Raw genomic sequence first — 17,005 nt, 5'->3', positions numbered from 1 at the left:
CAGTTTTAGGACTTTAGGATAGAATTATAATCTATTTAAGGTATTTACGTATTAGTTTCACATTCTGCAGGTGGAGGTCAGCGACCACTGATACTTTATTGGTTTTCTGTTTATATTGAGCTCTCTGCTTTTCTGCTTTTCTAAGATCTAACTCTAACTTTGAGGCTCCACCCCTCTCATGACATCATGTGGGACAAAGCAGGACACAAGCTTATTACTGTGAGAGGAGACTGACCGTCAGACAGATGGTAGGCTTTACATTTGTCACTGAGCTGTGACTTGAGCTGAGGGGGGACAGGCACAGGGAGGAGCACTGAAGGTGTGAAACTGCATCCAGCTGCTAAATGAATCACACTCAGACTCAGGGAGGAAGTAACTGAGGCAGGAGGGAGGGAAACACAACTCACTTCCTGTTTGGATCTGCTGACTGCTGCAGAAATACTATTGCTTTAACATCAGAGAGGATCTCTACTGTTGTGTCAAGGCATCTTTAGAGATCCTGTTGTTCTGCTATGTGACCACAGCTTCTGTAAAGACTGGCTGAAGAGAGAAACCAACTCCTGAGAGTCCACTCTGTTAGAGAGGATCTTCAGAGAAACCAACTCCTGACAGGGCCTTAAAGAACCTGTGTGATGCCTTACAGGAGTGTCACACAGGTTCTCGCATCTGCAGAGATTCAGAGAAACACACCAACCACACATTCAAACTCGTCGATGAAGCTGAACGACAACACAAGAAGGAGTTTCAGGAGACTCTGATGAAGTCAAAAGATTCTGAGGAAGTTAAAGTGAAGTCTGAACAAACAGCAGAACACATGAAGGTCCAGGCCCGAAGCACAGAGAGGCAGATTAAGGAGCAGTTTAAGAAGCTTCACCAGTTTCTAGAAGAGGAAGAGGAGGCCAGGATGGCTGCACTGAGGGAGGAAGAGGAGCAGAAGAGTCAGATGATGAAGGAGAAGATGGAGGCTCTGAGCAGAGAGATAGCAGCTCTTTCAGACACAGTCAGAGCCACAGAGGACGAGCTGAGAGCTGAAGACGTCTCACTCCTGCAGTGGGCAGAGTCCAGCAGCGCCCCCTGCTGGATGATCTGCTCTCAGGAGCTCTGATAGACGAGGCCAAACACCTGGGACACCTGACAACATCTGGAGGGTGCTGTCTCTGTCCCAGTATCACACTGCTTAGATCTTTGGACAGGAAGAGGTCTGGATCAGCAGTGTTTGGGTCCAGAATCACAGGAGTGTAGGAGACCATCATCTTGATCCAGATGTTGATGTGTCCAAGGACCGTTGGAAATTTGAATTTCTGTTTTTACAGTTTTTTTTAAAGAAAACACACTTTCCAACAAAGATTGACTCTTCTTTCATGTTCTTTAAAAAACAAGAGTAAAATAAATAAAAAATAAAACCATTTAAAGTTGTATACTCCTCGTCTAAGCCACAATGAGAACATTAGTCCCTCCCATGTGCTTAAAAAAATTATTTGACATGCCTCCCCCTCCTCCCTTATAAGTAACGCACAGTCCCTTACTAAAAGTAGTACTCCAGGATGAAGTATTGCATGTTCTTACAGTTGCCACTGACACACAGTTGTATAAATTTTTAATCCAGAGCTCTAAATATGTGGATGATCCTACATTTTCCCGTCACTATCAGGTAAATGTTTTATTATTTTGGTTTGCTTGTTGTTCTGTGTACTTATTGTGCATTCTCACGCATTTATTTTATGAATGTCGCTTTCGTTTAACTTTATTTTGTGTTGCAGCATTTCTAATCTGTTTTATTTCCTTTCAGTTTTAATCCTTTTTGTATCTTCATCTGCTCTGTCTCTTGTTCAGCTGTAAAACAAAACTTCCCCCCTGAGGATCAATGACAATAAAATGTTTTAGTACATATATATTTTCCATATTTCTTTTTAAAACTCTGAATCACATTTGATGCAATGAGGATTTTTTAAAACACTGATCAACAGAATAATGATAATGAATAAACATTTTAATGTTAAAAACAAAGCTCCAGTGATTTATGGAAAGTTAGTGCAAATATAAAACAGATTTTGGACAGAACTGTCTCTAACATGACACATTCATGAAGTCAAGTATCAGAGTCTGCTAATTATCTGAGAGATGTGCAAAAAAGCAAAATCGTTTCAGTGCATAAAACGATCATCTGTAAAATCAAACCCAGATCAGATTATTGTTGCATTCATGTGCTGTCAGAATAATCAGAAAATATTTCCCTGACATTATTTAGGTACTTTATAATAGGCAGGTCTGCACAGTGATACAGACATACGTTATTAAACACACACTTCTCAGGCACCTGCTGATGAGCAAACTGCTGGCGTGGCTAACGTCACTTGTTCATTAGACTTTCACACCAACCTGCTGCATTAATATGATCGCAGGATTCTCTGCTCTCTTCTTTTTTCTTTGGCAAACATTTAGAAAACTGGCACAAAGTTTTAACTCTCCTCCAAAAATATCTTCCACACACTCAAAAATCCACAAGAGTCAGTCCCAGAGGTGGGAGTGAGTCACACCTGTGCAAGTCCCAAGTCACTGTGGAGAAAATCAAGCGTGTTGAGTCCCTGCTACAAGTCACATGTCAAGTCATCACAAACTCCTGGAGATAAAATAAGATGATCTGTGGTGGAATGTAACTAAAGACATTTACTCAGATACTGTCAGCACAGATCTGAGTCTTCTCTTCTTGTGCCACTTTATTTACTTTCTAGGAGTTAGGTCATGTGACTCGAGTCCTCCATCTCCGGTCACTCCTGTATCATAGTGTCTCTTTAAAAAGGACCTGTTCAGATCCAGGACACTATGCTCCATCTTTTCCCACCTATCACCTCTGCACGTTGTCCCACCTCCACATGTAGACCAGCTGGTCTCAGGTCAGTATACGTCCCTTAAAGACGTGACGGTGAGGGATCTGGAGAGTTCTGCAACACTGGTCGGACGCCAAGCGGTAAAACTGACCGTCCTGTTCCTAGAAACCATCAGGAAGCCGTTGGAGCTGAAGCGTCCGGGGATGTTTCCCACATCGAGCCAGATGAAAGGAGCAACAGAGGCAGAGTGGAGGGTGACGCTGTAGCCGGTCTGATCCTGCTGCACTTTGGCCTGCAGGGAAACACACAGTGAACATGAGCGTGAACGTGATGCAATCAGCAGGAAGTTAATTAAGGTTTTAAGTCCCTAATTTAGTCTAATTAAGTGTAATTTTGAAGAAGTTTGCGTGTGTAAAGGCCTTAATTCCTCCCCGAAAGTAAATAAACCTCCTTGTGAACACGCATTCTTACTGTGATGTTGGGTCTCTGCAGCCCCTGAGCGTCTTTGGGTGAGCACAGGAAGTGGTGGTTGGTGGGACCCTGCTGGGCGCCGGCGCTGTCCTCCAGGTGGAAGGTGAGCAGGCAGGTGAGGCGGGTGCAGTGTCCACATCCTGCCAGCAGGGCGGCGACTGGCTGTTTAAAAACGGTTGCAGCGCTGCCTCCGCGGACCAGGAGCAGGTCGGACATCAGCGTGCAGACTGGATCCAGATCAGACCAGGAGTACACGGACACCTGAGCCACAAGACAGTAAACACACCTGTGACTCATCCGAGGCACAAACATGACCACATGGTTAAATTCAGTTGGCTAGGCTTTCAAATGATTTATACACCGATTTTTATATAATAATAACAATAATAATAAACTCTATTTATGTGGCACTTTTCTTTTTACGAAATTAGATTGCTTTTAAGATAAATACATACAATAAAAAACAATACAATACAAACAACAGAGGTAATGAAAACATAAAAACAACAGGAGACAAAATAAAATGACATAAAAAAAACCCCAAATAAGATCAAATAAAATAAAACAAATGAGCAGAGAGAGATGGAACAAACAGAAACGTAATAAATATTCATAAATCCTTTCCTATAAAATAAAGTTTTAAGAGTGGATTTCAGTTTATGCATTTTAAAATTTAAATGTCAAACGTTGGAGAATTGTGTGACAAATGAGAATTATTTCTCTTTTTATTAGAATTCTATAATGATGAATGTAGATTAAGTTTTTTATTGTTTGTCTTAATTTATGAGAAACGTTCTCCCTAAACTTGGAATTACAGTTTCACAACTTGCATTGCACCTATATTTTTTTTGCCATACAGTGAAACACTGAAGTTAAATGCGGCTTTTTAAAAATTATTAATTAATTTAACAGGTGCAATGAAATACAATGAATGTTAAAAAAATCATTAATTAATAAATAATATAAGATATATATATATATATATATATATATATATATATATATATATATAAAAAAAAATTGCCCCTCATCCCAAACCCCTCAGTCCAACATAAAATAAATAAATAAAATAAAATAATAGTTTTTCAAAAAATATTTAAAAAGACAAAAAGAAATAATAATAAACAAATTAAAAAAAGAAAAAGAACATAAAAATGATTTACTTAAGTGAATAAAGTGATCTATAAATACTACAAACATCTCTCTCTTAAAACACATGTCGTGGTAGGATTTTGATTCTGTGTCCAGGATGTGAATTTGAAATCAACATGATGTCATCAGTCTCATTTAAGCTTAAATGAGTGTTTAAATTAGCATCACATATTCCTATCTTAAATCCAAAAATAATTAGTAATGCTCTAAAAAACATATTCAATGTGTTCAATATGTTCAAATGTTAGCGCATGCCATGCACTGTGGAATTGTTTTTCTGTTTTTATTTTAATTAAATTCTGCAGTTAAATCTTACACAGTGAAGTTAGAAAAACTACACGGAGAGGAAACGAGAAAAGTTATGAATGAAAAAGATATTTGATTATTTGTAACTGGCAAAAAAATAATTAAATTATGATTAATTAGACATCTGTTTTGTAATGCTGTTTTCTATGACTACACAATATTGTTGTTTTTTAAATTGTAGTTTATTGCCTGTGCAGCATTATGTAGAAACTGTACTTATGTTGTCTCACTGAATATATTTGAGAGAGATCGCTTAATTTTTTTTATAATAACATCTCTTGTTCCAGTGGAGTTTGAATCCACCTACTGTATTCTGATTAGACAAAACTTACCAGCAGAATAAATGTGATATAAAGACACAGTTCACCAGTGAAAACTCACCACAGCTCTGAGCGTCAGGTTGTAACTCAGGTCTGAGACGGCGTAGATGAACAGCATGTCGTCATCCTTGAAGCCGACTGGCAACACGGCAGAGAAAAAGTTCTGTGCAAAATAATGTAGCATTTTCCACTTCCCACCAAACTCTGCACACACACACACACACACACACACACAGAGGAAATGATGTATGATTATTTAACAACAGTGACCTTTAACCCCGACAGCAGATCCTTTACTGAAGAGAAAAAGTCTTAACACTACACTGTAAAGATGCTCCAAGATGCTGATCTGACGTTCACTCACCGATAGACGACCACGAGGGCGCCTGCCAAATATCGTTGAGCTGCCAGTACAGGGCGCCCATCGTGTGACCTTTGCCCTCAATGATCTCACTCTGACTTCGCCGATAGAACTCTGTCTGAGCCTTCACACACTCAGCCTGCATGACCTGGACATGAAACATGAGGCTGTGTATAACAGTGTGTGACGATGATGAGTGTACAGGAGGAAGGTCATCAGCTCGTGTGTCTGACCTGAGTGATGTAGAGAGTGTCTGTAAATCTCTTCAGAGGATCTGTGGAGTTCGGCAGGTGGAAGTGTAACGCAGCCTGCTGCAACATCTGCTCGTTTCCATCCTGGTGGTGCTGACGATGGGAGGAGAAGTTACTGTTGTAGCTCCAGTCTTCTTTTATGGAAACCTGAAACAAAACAGACGAAACTTTATACATTCATAACTTTCTTTTTCTTGAAGAGCGTGCCTCAAATTTTGACACAAACTGCTGATAAAATCCTGCATAAAAACAAAACATGACAGAAGGGTTTAATGAGTCACCGGCTGCAGAGTGGAGAATGAAGGCCAGGACTGGAAACCGTATTCAGAGGCGAAACGTGTCCGAGGGAAAGTCCTCCAGTCCCAGCAGTCCAGGGTGTAGCTGTAGAAGTGTGTGTCTCCATAGTGAGGGTCGTAGGGATTCGCTGCCACCCAGCTCTCCTGCTCCGATTTAGCTCCGTTTGTCGGACTGGAGACGAGGAACGGGCGACTCTGGTCCTCCTGAAGCAGATGTTAGACGCTCATTTCTTAAAGAATAACAACCTGGACCCTGCTTCCTCTGTTTTTATATCTCAGGATCAATAATGGGAACAATGACCTGTGACTTGACTCTCACCTGTTGAACTATCCGCCGTATGTTGTTGACATACAGAGTCACGTAGTCCTTCAGGTAAATTGGCCTCTGGGAAACTGGGATGTTGAACCAGTCTGTCGCCAGAGCAGCTTCGTTTTCATTGTTCCCACTCCAAATTATGATGGAAGGATGAGACTTGAGGCGCTGGACCTGACGAGTTATAGCAAGAGTACATTTACCGTGAGTACAGGACACAACAACAACCTTCGGGGATGTTCTGAACCAGCCTGAAATGCTGCGCTTCTTGTTACTTTTGTTGGTATTTTAAAACTGCTGTTAACTTGCACAGTCACAGCAGATGATATAAAATGTAGTATACTATGGATAAAAGCTATAAATGTAAAGTACCATTTAAATAAATACGCTGCTCACCTGTTGGACGACCTCTTCGCTGACTGACTGAATGAAGTCATCCTCAGTGGGATACATGGCACAGGCAAACATGAAGTCCTGCCAAATCTAAAGACACAAATCTCTGAGTGTCCATCTGTTCTACAATATGTTCATGAGTCACAGACGTGTCACACAGCGTCAAAAATCAAACAGAAATATATTCATCTGTCCTCAAACAGTCCCACTTCAGTAATGTTATGGAACAGTGAAGCTTCAGAGTGAAAACTGAGACGACATCTTCCTGATTTATGCTTATTTTTGTGTCAGTCTTAAAATATCTGACTCAGATATAGATATATAATAAAGGACAGAAATCATGTTATAGAAAAAATTGATTGGACGTGTAATTGGACATGTTGCTGTTTGATTTTGAGGACTTTAGGTCAACCCTTCTCTCAGCCAAACTGACAGCTGCCATAAAGATGATTTAGAGAAAATAGCAGACCGCTTCAGCATCAGGGACTCTAAACAATTACTTAGAAATGATCTTAAAGTCTTAAGGACTGTTCATTATTTATAAGGGAGGGGAGAGGCAAAAGGGGGAGGCATGTCAAATAATTTTCTTAAGCACTAAGAAGGGGCTTACGTTTTTTATTTTGGCTCAGGGGAGGGACATACAAATTTAAATGGTTGTAGTTTGTATTTATTTTACTGCAGATTTTTTAAGAAAACATGCCTTCAAACCTACGTGGGTTTGGTCTTTCTTTCAAAATGACCAACATTACACCACAGCTAAACCCTCTCATCCAACAACGATCACTTCTGGCACCAAAAATCCAAAACGGCAACAGACGAAATGCCGAAATCAAGGCTTCAAAACAGGAGTCCCAAAACCAATAGGTGATGCCACAGTAGCTATGTACATTTTCTATACAGTCTATAGGTGGATCTGGTCCCGAAATAAGTCAGTTGAGGTGTTTTGTGCATCTGATCAGGATCCTCCTGGGCACCTCCTGTAAGAGGTCTTCCCAGCACATCCAAGTGAAGGAGTTCAAGTATTAGTTAGAATAGAATGGAGCGTGAAATGGAATGGCGGTTTGGCACGGTGTCCACAGTGATGTCGGTGCTGCACCAGACTGTAGTGGTGAAGAGGAAGCTAAACCAGAAGGTGAAGCTTTCAAATTACCAATCCGTCTATGTTTCAACCCTCACCTATGGTCATGAGCTCTGGGTAGTGACCGAACAAATTAGATCGTGGATACAAGCGGCTGACATAAGTTTCCTCTGTAGGGTGTCTGGGCTCAGCCTTAAGTGCAACACACACCGCCGCCGACGCGGCGCTGTGGCCGTCAAGGGCCGCCCCCCAACACACACTGGCAGCGGTGCGCAGCGGCGCACAGCGGCACCGTCAACATGTATTTCCCACCCCAGCCCTCTAGGTGGCTGTACCTATACTAGTTGCCAACAGTTGCCAACTGCTAGTAACAGAAGAAGAAGAGGAAAAACTTTGAGGCAACAACAACTTGAATTTCACGGGTGAGTTTCTTATCAAAGTCGTCTTATTAAAAATTTTAAACAACCGGAGTTGATCCTACGAGACGAGACGTACATAAAAGGCTTTTCTCGCAGCGCCACCATGAGCACCGGCCGTGCTGGAAATAGAGCAGCGGGCTGAAGCAGAGCGGCGCATCGGCTAGCGCCAGTGTGGGTTGGTTCATAGAATATAATGGAGGCGGGCGTTTTGACGCGCGGCGTACGGCGGCGGTGTGTGTTACACTTTAGAGTTAGGGGGAGGAGTCAGACATCTGGAGGGAGCTCAGAGTAGAGCCGCTGCTCCTTCACGTCCAAAGGGGTCAGTTAAGGCGGTTAAGCATCTGATCAGGATCAGAGATTTTCCAGGCACATCCAACTGGTAGGAGGCCCCGGGGCAGAATTCCAGAGGGATTACATATCTTATCTGGCCTGGGAACGCCTCTGGATCTCCCAGGAGGAGCTGGAAAGCGTCACAGGGGAGAGGGACGTCTGGAGTACAGTGCTCAGACCCTGTGGCCCGGCCTCAGATAAGAGGATGAAAATGGATGGATGTGGAATAGAGTGCCAAAGATGTGTTTTCGCACATTTACCATCATAAAATGAATCAGAAGACCCATAACCTTGTTCTCCGTTCGGTGTTAAGACTACATTTCCCATAAGCCTCAGTGACCTTCCTGATTTAAAAATGATGTGTTTGTGGGCTTCCCTTGGCCTTCAGGTCCCTCCATGTGCTTTTGATCTCTTTTTATGCTGATGATTGTCTCCTGTTTAAAGCTAATCTCCAAAAATAAATGATTACAGGTTTATTTTTGTTAGAATTCTGCAGGCAACACCTGTAAGTACCTGTCCGAAGATTGTGAGATGTCTCAGAAAGATTCTTGTTGACTTTGTGATATTATTATTTACATTTGTGGTGGCAGTAATAGTTATAAGTAATGTAATCCTGTATCAGTATTACATTACTTATAAGTAATGTAATACTGATACAGGATGATGACAGTCGTTACCATGATTCCCATCTCATCACAGATGCTGTAGAACAGATCCTGCTCGTACACTCCTCCTCCCCAGACCCTGAGAGCGTTCATGCTCGCGTCCACGGCTGACTGCAACAAGTTCCTCAAGCTGCAGGACAAACAGACAGCATCAGTAATAATGTATTCATAACAGAAACACAATCAGAAGTTTAAACACAACCTGTCCTGTGAAGTCAGAAACAAATCTGTACAAAGACACAGAGGAGACAAACTGTGTCTCTGAGAATATCATTATAATCAGTGATTAATATTCTTCTCACTAGGCTGGGCTCAAACTAATCAAATCAAAGTCAGCTTTTCAAACTGAACTCACACAGCAGGGGTGACCTGGTCCTGGAAGGAGTGTGCTGGGATCCAGTTGGAGCCTTTGAGGAAAATTGGTTTCCCATTGATGCGGAAATAAAAGCTCAGGCCTGGAGACCCAACGATTGGCTCCTGGACAAGTTCTACCGTCCGAAAATAAACCTGCAGGAGACACTTTCATCAAAACACTAAAACTTTAAAGCACTGACTTCTGTGGTTTCAGTTTCAGAGACTGCTCTCAACAGTGATGCACAATTTTAATAAAGAGCAACAGGTGTGAAAATCTTAACTACAGGATTTTCAGCTTGTGTTTTATGTCTTTAAGTAGAAAAAAGACACATATATGCCCCTTTTATTGTAAATCTGTATTCTTCATTATGTTTTATATCTTATTGCTCTGTAAAGGCAGTTTTAAAATTTGCAACCACAGATTCACCAAACAAGTAAATCATGCTGAGGGAGAAGTCTCCACAACAACCCCAGAACTTCAAACTGAACATAAACGACGCTGCTCTTTGTATCACTGTTACAAACTCACCTTGTGATCTACATTTGTGAGAAATTCACAAATTAATCTTTGTCCTCATGTGCAACAGTTTTTGCTGTATAAATCAATAATTAATCCTGACTTTCTCAGTATCATGGGTATAATCTAATCTCCTGCTGGATGTCAAACTGAGCAGCTAGAAAAGGAAAAGTAGCTCAATCTTGCTCATATCATCCGTCATGTTTTAATGATAATAATAATATATGATAATAATAATTTAATTAGCTGGTCTGTTTGTTTCGGAGAGGAAGAGACCTCTGTGAATAATTCAGCTCCTGGTAAAAACCTCCGGAACAAAGAACACTGAAGGAATTCTGACCAGGAGGTCACACTTGACACGCAGCAAATGTTTCAGTTGGTTACAATCTGCAGTTCTCACCACTAGATGCCACTAAATCCTACACACTGCTTATTTAAGCCCATTTCACTGCTGCACATATCTCACAGTATAATGTCCTGGGTGAATACATCATGTAAATACCTAAATAACATATGAGGAGAATGTAGGTGAACTCTGACCTTAGACGATGTGTTCAGGATCACAAATCCATCCTGTAAGCCTCTGACAGTGAGTTGGTAAAAAGGTTGGTCACCGTGTCCGTTGGGCCACCACAGCTTCACCTGGTTACTCTGGAACAAGAAGAGAAAGATCTCAGAAGTCTGCACAAATGTTCAAGAGGTGATTTTCTACTACTCAACTTACTTCAGACACAAATGTTTGAAAGTTTGAGCACTTAAGTGTATGAAGAGAAATCTTCTTCTAGTTAAACTGTGCAGTTCAAACAAACCCCACTGTCCTCTCACCACGGCAAAGCAATCCAATGCTAAAGTGGCAAAATCTGCCACAGCCATCCCCCTAACTCTTTAGTAAGTTGTGGAGTTCCTCAGGGGTCAATACTGGGACCAATTTTCTTTACTCCATAAAGTATTTAAGCTGTGTACATTATTTCGTTTTTGAGATATGCTACATTTTTTGAGCCAAGTGAAAAGGCTTTGTGATGGAATCATCATTCATTCCTCTGGTGCCTCACAGTTTTCCACCACACATGATGTAGATCAATGACATCATTAAGAGCAATGACACAGCATAATTCTGCTACAAAAAGAATGAATGTTCTGGCTATTGTGGTCCTTATTCTAGATCGATATGTACAGGATTATACAACAGTTAGTTCCATCGAAGCAATCTGACTGGACAGGAGGGATTCCACGAGTGTTGATATACAGTATAACAGCACTGGGACTTTTAACTATACATGAATCACTCCGCTTTACAGCTGTTCTGAGACGTTAATTAGGTTAACTGTTAATTAGCCAACATTAAAGGGTCGTTGTGACGAACTTTGCAACACAAAGAGGAACATATTTCTACAAATAACATTTGAGTTAAATTATGAATGGTCATGAGAAAAGGATGAATGGACGGAACAAAGCCTGAATTCTTCATTGTAAATCTCACTTGTGGAACTGTTGTATAAAAGTAATATCACACTCAAGGTTGTGCTGTCGGACTGAATATCAGCAGACCTGTGATTATCTCCAGAACTCAGCCTGCAGCCTCGTGCCTATGACAGAAACACAGCCGTGGTGATATTCAGTACAACAGCATATTGCTTAAATGTGTCCTGTCTGGATGTGCTATGTGTTTTCATAAACCCTTTTTGGGCCCGTACACAAACAACGTATTTAACCGCCTAAAAAACACGAGGTCAGTGGTTGGGCGCGACTTTGGTGCCTTTTCTGTGCCAGCCTTCAAGAGCGCAGCGGCAGGTTGTGTCTGAGGTTGCTAAGCAACATTAATAAGCATATAGCCGCTTTACCAGACATCCTGAGTGCAGAGCTGATCTTCCTCCAGGAGCTGTTTATAAGTGTGTAGGCCTATCGTCTGTGGGACAGATGTGACGCTCTGACAGCTCTGCACTAACATGATCAACTTCTCCTCCATATTTACCACACACTGATATTTACTGAAGAAGGAAAGATATTTGTTGGCTGTGAAACAGTTTGTTTGGACTGTATTAAGTACCGTGTTGAGGTGTAAGGTGAAGCTGTTCTTGGTCTGTCCCGGGAGAAACTGTGTGTAGAAGCTCTGCTCTGAGTCCAGCTCAGGTATGGAGAGTGTGATCTGGCCATTCGTCGTCTGAACCGCATCAACAAGGAGCTCAACCTGGACCCTCCACTGAGACAGGCTGGAATCTATGCAAACAGATTATACAGACTATAAATAAGACAGAAAAACACTTTAATTATTCCACAATGGGTAAAACAAAGTAATCTTAGTAGAAAAGAAAATGGAAAGATACGACTGTAGGAGAAAATATTTGTATTTGATTTAGAAAGAAAATTCCCATCTACACCCAGCTGTCCGTTTATTAGGAACACCTAATGAAGTCTAATACAACAGTCTTGATAAAAGTAATCCATGAAGGTTAAAAAGTGTTTTTTTAAAGCTATTTCAGAGGGTGTTAATTAAACTTCATGGTCATTTTGGCGGCTGCAGTCTGTGGTGCTGTTTAACTGTTTAGCATTATACTGTCAGATGTTTCTGTTCGTCTACTCTGTTTATATCAGTGACGGTGGGCTAAATAACAGAGGCTCTTATGCAACAGATGAATGATTTAAGGGTTTAAGACTTTCAGATAAGAGCCCCTCCCATTATTTGAAAATTCTGTTTGTGCCTCAAAGCATCTTTGTTTATATTCAGCATTACTCCATATTTTCTGTCCCAAACAAAATGTCTAATGAAGATGAGATGTACCGTGAAGAGGAACAGAGGAAACGTGGGTGAGCTGCAGGACATCAAACGCCTCCAGTCGTACTCCCTTCCACAGTCCCATCGTGGGGAACGAAGGTCCCCAGTCCCAACTGAAAGAGCTTTGCTCCTTCACAGAAACACAGAAAATGAATTACTGTTAAAATGTGCAAAGGTGTGATGCCTTTCAAATTTGTTTATTAAAATGTAAACATCATAAAATGAGGAAAAATTCTGCATGATATTTAAATTAACATATTATATTCTCACATTGTGGCTCTTACAGTCAGCCTTTAGTGCAGGTTTAAGAATAAACACACATTTTAAAAAGAAATTCTGCACAATGAAAATCAGCTGGAAAAAAAAATTGCATCATTATTAAACAGGAGCCTAAACTGAAGGTGGATGTCCAAAAATTAATAAAAAGGACATTTCACCTGTAAGGTTTTTTATCGTGCTCTGAATAAAATGTAAAGCTTTGATTGAATAAAATGTTAACACATTTTTATTTCCATATATCTATTAAGATTCTAATATTCATTCACTATAATGATTTACTGGCTTTACATTAAACTCTTTGTCTTTAAATTTACCATAAAATCACCTTTTAAATCAGACGGAAATCATCTTTATTTCAAGTATCAAAATAATCCTCTTCCCTACGTTATATGTTTTAAAACAGGCTTTTAAAGAAATGCAAAATTAATTTGTTTATCGACTACTCACTGCGAGTTACGCTGAAAACTGGACAGAAAACTGAGTAATATAAAACATTTCCGCCTGATCAGTGTGGTCAGGCGGGCTTCTTTGTATTGATGTCTTTAAATTGTAATCTTTTAGTGAAAATGCACGTGTTTATGGAAGTACTGAGCAAACGACTAGATAAATGAGACATGGACTATACAACATATATACTTTATTTAGCTGTTGTTTTAGCTATTGTTAGTAATGCTGTCCCTGTTTGCTTCAATTCATGAGGAAGGGTCGCCTTTTTTGGATTCTTCATTCACCGTGGCAGCATGTGAGAAAAACAAAGTTTTCTTCATGAATTAAAGGTGACAAGTGGGGACTAACTGACTACAAATGGTCATTTTGCAGTCCAATTATATCACTTCAAGTGGTCTGTTGGATAAAATGTTTCAGGTTGTACTCACTTTCCTGATGAAATTGACATGACACTCGCCCTTCTGGACATCTGGAGGACACTCGGGAGGAACTCTGTAGGCAGAGTGAGCTTTCCTCCGCTCAGACGCATAAACAACTGGAGACATAAAGTTCACTTTCAGCACATTGTCCCCGTCCTTCAGCAAGTCTCTGACTGAGAAGTCCTGCGCACCAAAAACAAGAAAGCAAACAAATGAAGAAAAGGTGTACAGTGAATCCCGAACAGCTTATATTTCAGTGAACATACATAAGTACGAAACATGTTGTCCGTCTTCCCGATGACGACTCCATTGAGCCAAACTGATGCTACAGTGTCGACACCATCGAAGACGAGCAGCACCTTCTGTTTGGTCCTGTTGGTGCAGAGAACACACAGCTGAGACAGGAGCAAGACACAGGAAATGATTTAGAAATAAAAATAAAGTCATTAAACTGACCTCAGCTGGGTCGAGACAGTGAACGTGGTCTTGTACGTCCAGTTGTCAAAAGAGATCCAGCTATAAGACACATCGTTGAACCTGAAATATGGGTCCTGAAAGAAACATTAAAAATGATTTTTTTTTTAATTTAATATAATTCCGTTCCCTGTTTATGACTGTAAAAATAAGTTAAAGTTTAGTATGGGCTTTTAGCAACAGCATGTTTTAAAATTTTCATGCCAAAAGTCAGGCTGTAGCAGGATGTGAGAACAACTGAGGTTGTCCCCACCACATCCAAGAAAATTTTGACCACACAATCCAAAATTTGAAAAAAGAAAAATTATTTTTGTTTTTCCTTTTCACTTATCAATTGCTTAATTACATTGTCTTTTAATTGTGTTTCCAAAATGAAGATCTATCTGTTTTGCCAGCCCTAAAATGATAAAATTTTAATATACTGTCAATAAAAAATTGCTCGGCTCATCCTGATGAATTATCCTGCAAGTGAAGGGAACACTGAGGCAGAGCAGCAACAGGTCAGATTTCAGGGGAAGCTCCCGTCCTGCGGCAGGTTCAAGACGTCGAGTCAAGGATCAACTGATTAGAATTTGGTGGTCAAGGACGGAAGGCCAAGGTCACTGTGACCTTGTCTGTTTCATTCTTATGAACACAGTATTTAAGAAGACTTTGAAGGAATTTCTTCAAATTTGGCACAAACATCCACTTGGACTCAACGATGAACTGATCAGAATTAGTGGTCAAAGGTCAAGATCACTGTGACCTCATAAACTATGTTTTGGAGAAATCTACATCCAGAGCCGTGACTTTTTGGACGGACCAAATGTACAGAGCTGTAAAGTTGTCCACCATGGTACCAGTTAGCTGCTAGCTAACCGTAGCTAACTTGTTTGTCCATTGTTTGGTCTGTGACGTAATAGGTCAACAGGAAAAAGGTCCAATACTAACAAGCTGAAAGGGGGCATATCTCCACCTATCGTAGAGGAGTCGCACATACTTGGCTCAATAAATGGATTCCCCTCCCGTGCTTGTATACTGGAACAAGGACAGTAGGCCAGTTAAATGTCCTCATCCAGCTGGAACTGTAGCTCCACTTCACTGTGACTGGAAACGTACCGAGTAACTCAAAGGCCCATTTCCACCAAGCAGTATGGTTTGCAGAGGAAAACCTAGAGTCTAGGTACCATGTCTGGAGGGTTATTGTTGGTCCCAAGGGTAGTGTACTGCATGTAAAAGCAATTGATGTCTATTAACAAGTAGAACAAAGATACAAGTTACTGACATAAAAAAAAAATATATCCAAATAACTCAAGATGTTTTTGAGTAATGACATTATAAGAACAACAAAGAGAGTGTCACAGTTTGCCCCAGTCTCCCCTACTGCTACTTTCACTTCAGTCGCAGATCTGAGCACTTCCTCCACCACTGAATGTACTACAGTACACAGTAATAATACACGGAAATACTCAAGTACTTCATTACTTAAATGTTCTTTAGCATGTTCCTTCACTGAGGTGAAAATGTGACAGGAGACTGTGACCACATACACCAGGTGTAGGTGTATCCTTCATGTACACACCCACCTGTATGAATCCCTGTCGCTGCAGAGCTGAATGAACACATCCAGGAACCTCCGCCGGCAGACACACCGAACCGTTATCGTTACACAGACTCCATTTACCGGTCAGACTAAGACTGACTGACGCAGAGACATGAAATGATCCATGAACTGAGGTAAACATGGATAAAACTCCGAAACACAAACACAACAAAACAACAAAGACACAGTTTCCGCACAGAGTCATAGCGGCTAGCTTGTTGGTGTTTCTGTCGTTAAAAAAGCGTGAATAAACTTTAGGAGTTATAAACTTTTAGAGTTCTGTCACGAGTTGTATCCGAAAACAGTCAATAGTAGGTCCGCCATTTTGACGTGCTGTCTGCTGAGCGGCCGTCAGAGGGGGTCAGAGGGTACAGATGACCCAACGCCAAGGGGGGGAGCCATGAAACGGTTTATGGTTGACGTTTAAATTGGACTTTAATAGAACAATTTACTTACTGACTAAAATCACTGACGACACAAGCTTTATGTATTTACATGTTAAATAAAAGTATTTTATTCACTAAAACACATTTTAACATGCTACCGGATACAGCCTCTCCCCGCAGGCGCTGTCCATAGATGTATAGACGCAGATGCCGCATTCAACGGTGCTCCTCATTGGAGCGATACGTCAACGCGGCCGCCATCTTGCCCAGGTGGAGCCGCGCTGCCTGATGCATGTATGTCTGTTGAGGCAGGAGATTATTTATGATTAAAATCATCATTACTCGCTGAATTCTCAACCGATTTTCATGCGGTTTGGTTTGTTACAATTGTCAGACATGTAGTTATGATACAGGATACTTGGTTAAATAAAAAATGCAGTTGTTCATGACAAAATATTTGATCTTATGTAGATAAAGTAACAGTAATAGTTCTATAATACATTTAAACTAAACTTTCCCCATGTAATAAATATTCTTTTTTCTTACTAGATGTACAATGCCCACCATGATGTCATTTAATTATTAATTTTG

The 17,005-nt window shown here is 40.7% G+C and overlaps 1 protein-coding gene across 2 annotated transcripts; it reads right to left on the bottom strand.

Annotated features, from left to right (window-relative positions):
• Positions 1 to 1,978: 1,978 nt before the first annotated feature.
• manba (mannosidase, beta A, lysosomal) lies at positions 1,979 to 16,386 on the bottom strand. 2 transcript variants are annotated; one of them, XM_033643587.2, is made up of 17 exons: positions 16,012 to 16,386; positions 14,429 to 14,523; positions 14,239 to 14,344; positions 13,982 to 14,155; positions 12,834 to 12,957; positions 12,102 to 12,271; positions 10,595 to 10,705; positions 9,539 to 9,690; positions 9,196 to 9,313; positions 6,695 to 6,781; positions 6,305 to 6,472; positions 5,971 to 6,189; positions 5,672 to 5,836; positions 5,442 to 5,586; positions 5,139 to 5,281; positions 3,300 to 3,560; positions 1,979 to 3,120 (listed from the first exon to the last, which is right to left on the bottom strand). In XM_033643587.2, the coding sequence occupies exons 1-17, from the start codon at positions 16,231 to 16,233 to the stop codon at positions 2,896 to 2,898; spliced, it is 2,685 nt and encodes an 894-aa protein (XP_033499478.2). In that variant the 5' UTR covers positions 16,234 to 16,386; the 3' UTR covers positions 1,979 to 2,895. The 2 variants fall into 2 exon arrangements, with proteins under 2 accessions (XP_033499478.2, XP_078031490.1); XM_078175364.1 differs by lacking the exon at positions 16,012 to 16,386 and adding an exon at positions 15,426 to 15,539.
• Between the last annotated feature and the right edge of the window lie 619 nt (positions 16,387 to 17,005).

Source organism: Epinephelus lanceolatus, chromosome 15, assembly GCF_041903045.1.
Source record: "Epinephelus lanceolatus isolate andai-2023 chromosome 15, ASM4190304v1, whole genome shotgun sequence".
NCBI classification, from domain to species: Eukaryota; Metazoa; Chordata; class Actinopteri; order Perciformes; family Serranidae; genus Epinephelus; species Epinephelus lanceolatus.
The sequence above is the reverse complement of the archived record's forward strand: the minus strand, read 5'-3'. Positions and strand labels throughout refer to the sequence as shown.

What these genes read in the sequence shown, in the direction of transcription:
- manba (XM_033643587.2), bottom strand. Translation starts at nt 16,233, where the DNA reads ATGACTCTGTGCGGAAACTGTGTCTTTGTTGTTTTGTTGTGTTTGTGT. An exon ending in TCCTGAACACATCGTCTAAG is followed by an intron (nt 9,691 to 10,594) that starts GTCAGAGTTCAC and finishes TGTCTCCTGCAG; the next exon opens with GTTTATTTTCGGACGGTAGA. An exon ending in GCGAAGAGGTCGTCCAACAG is followed by an intron (nt 6,473 to 6,694) that starts GTGAGCAGCGTA and finishes ATAACTCGTCAG; the next exon opens with GTCCAGCGCCTCAAGTCTCA.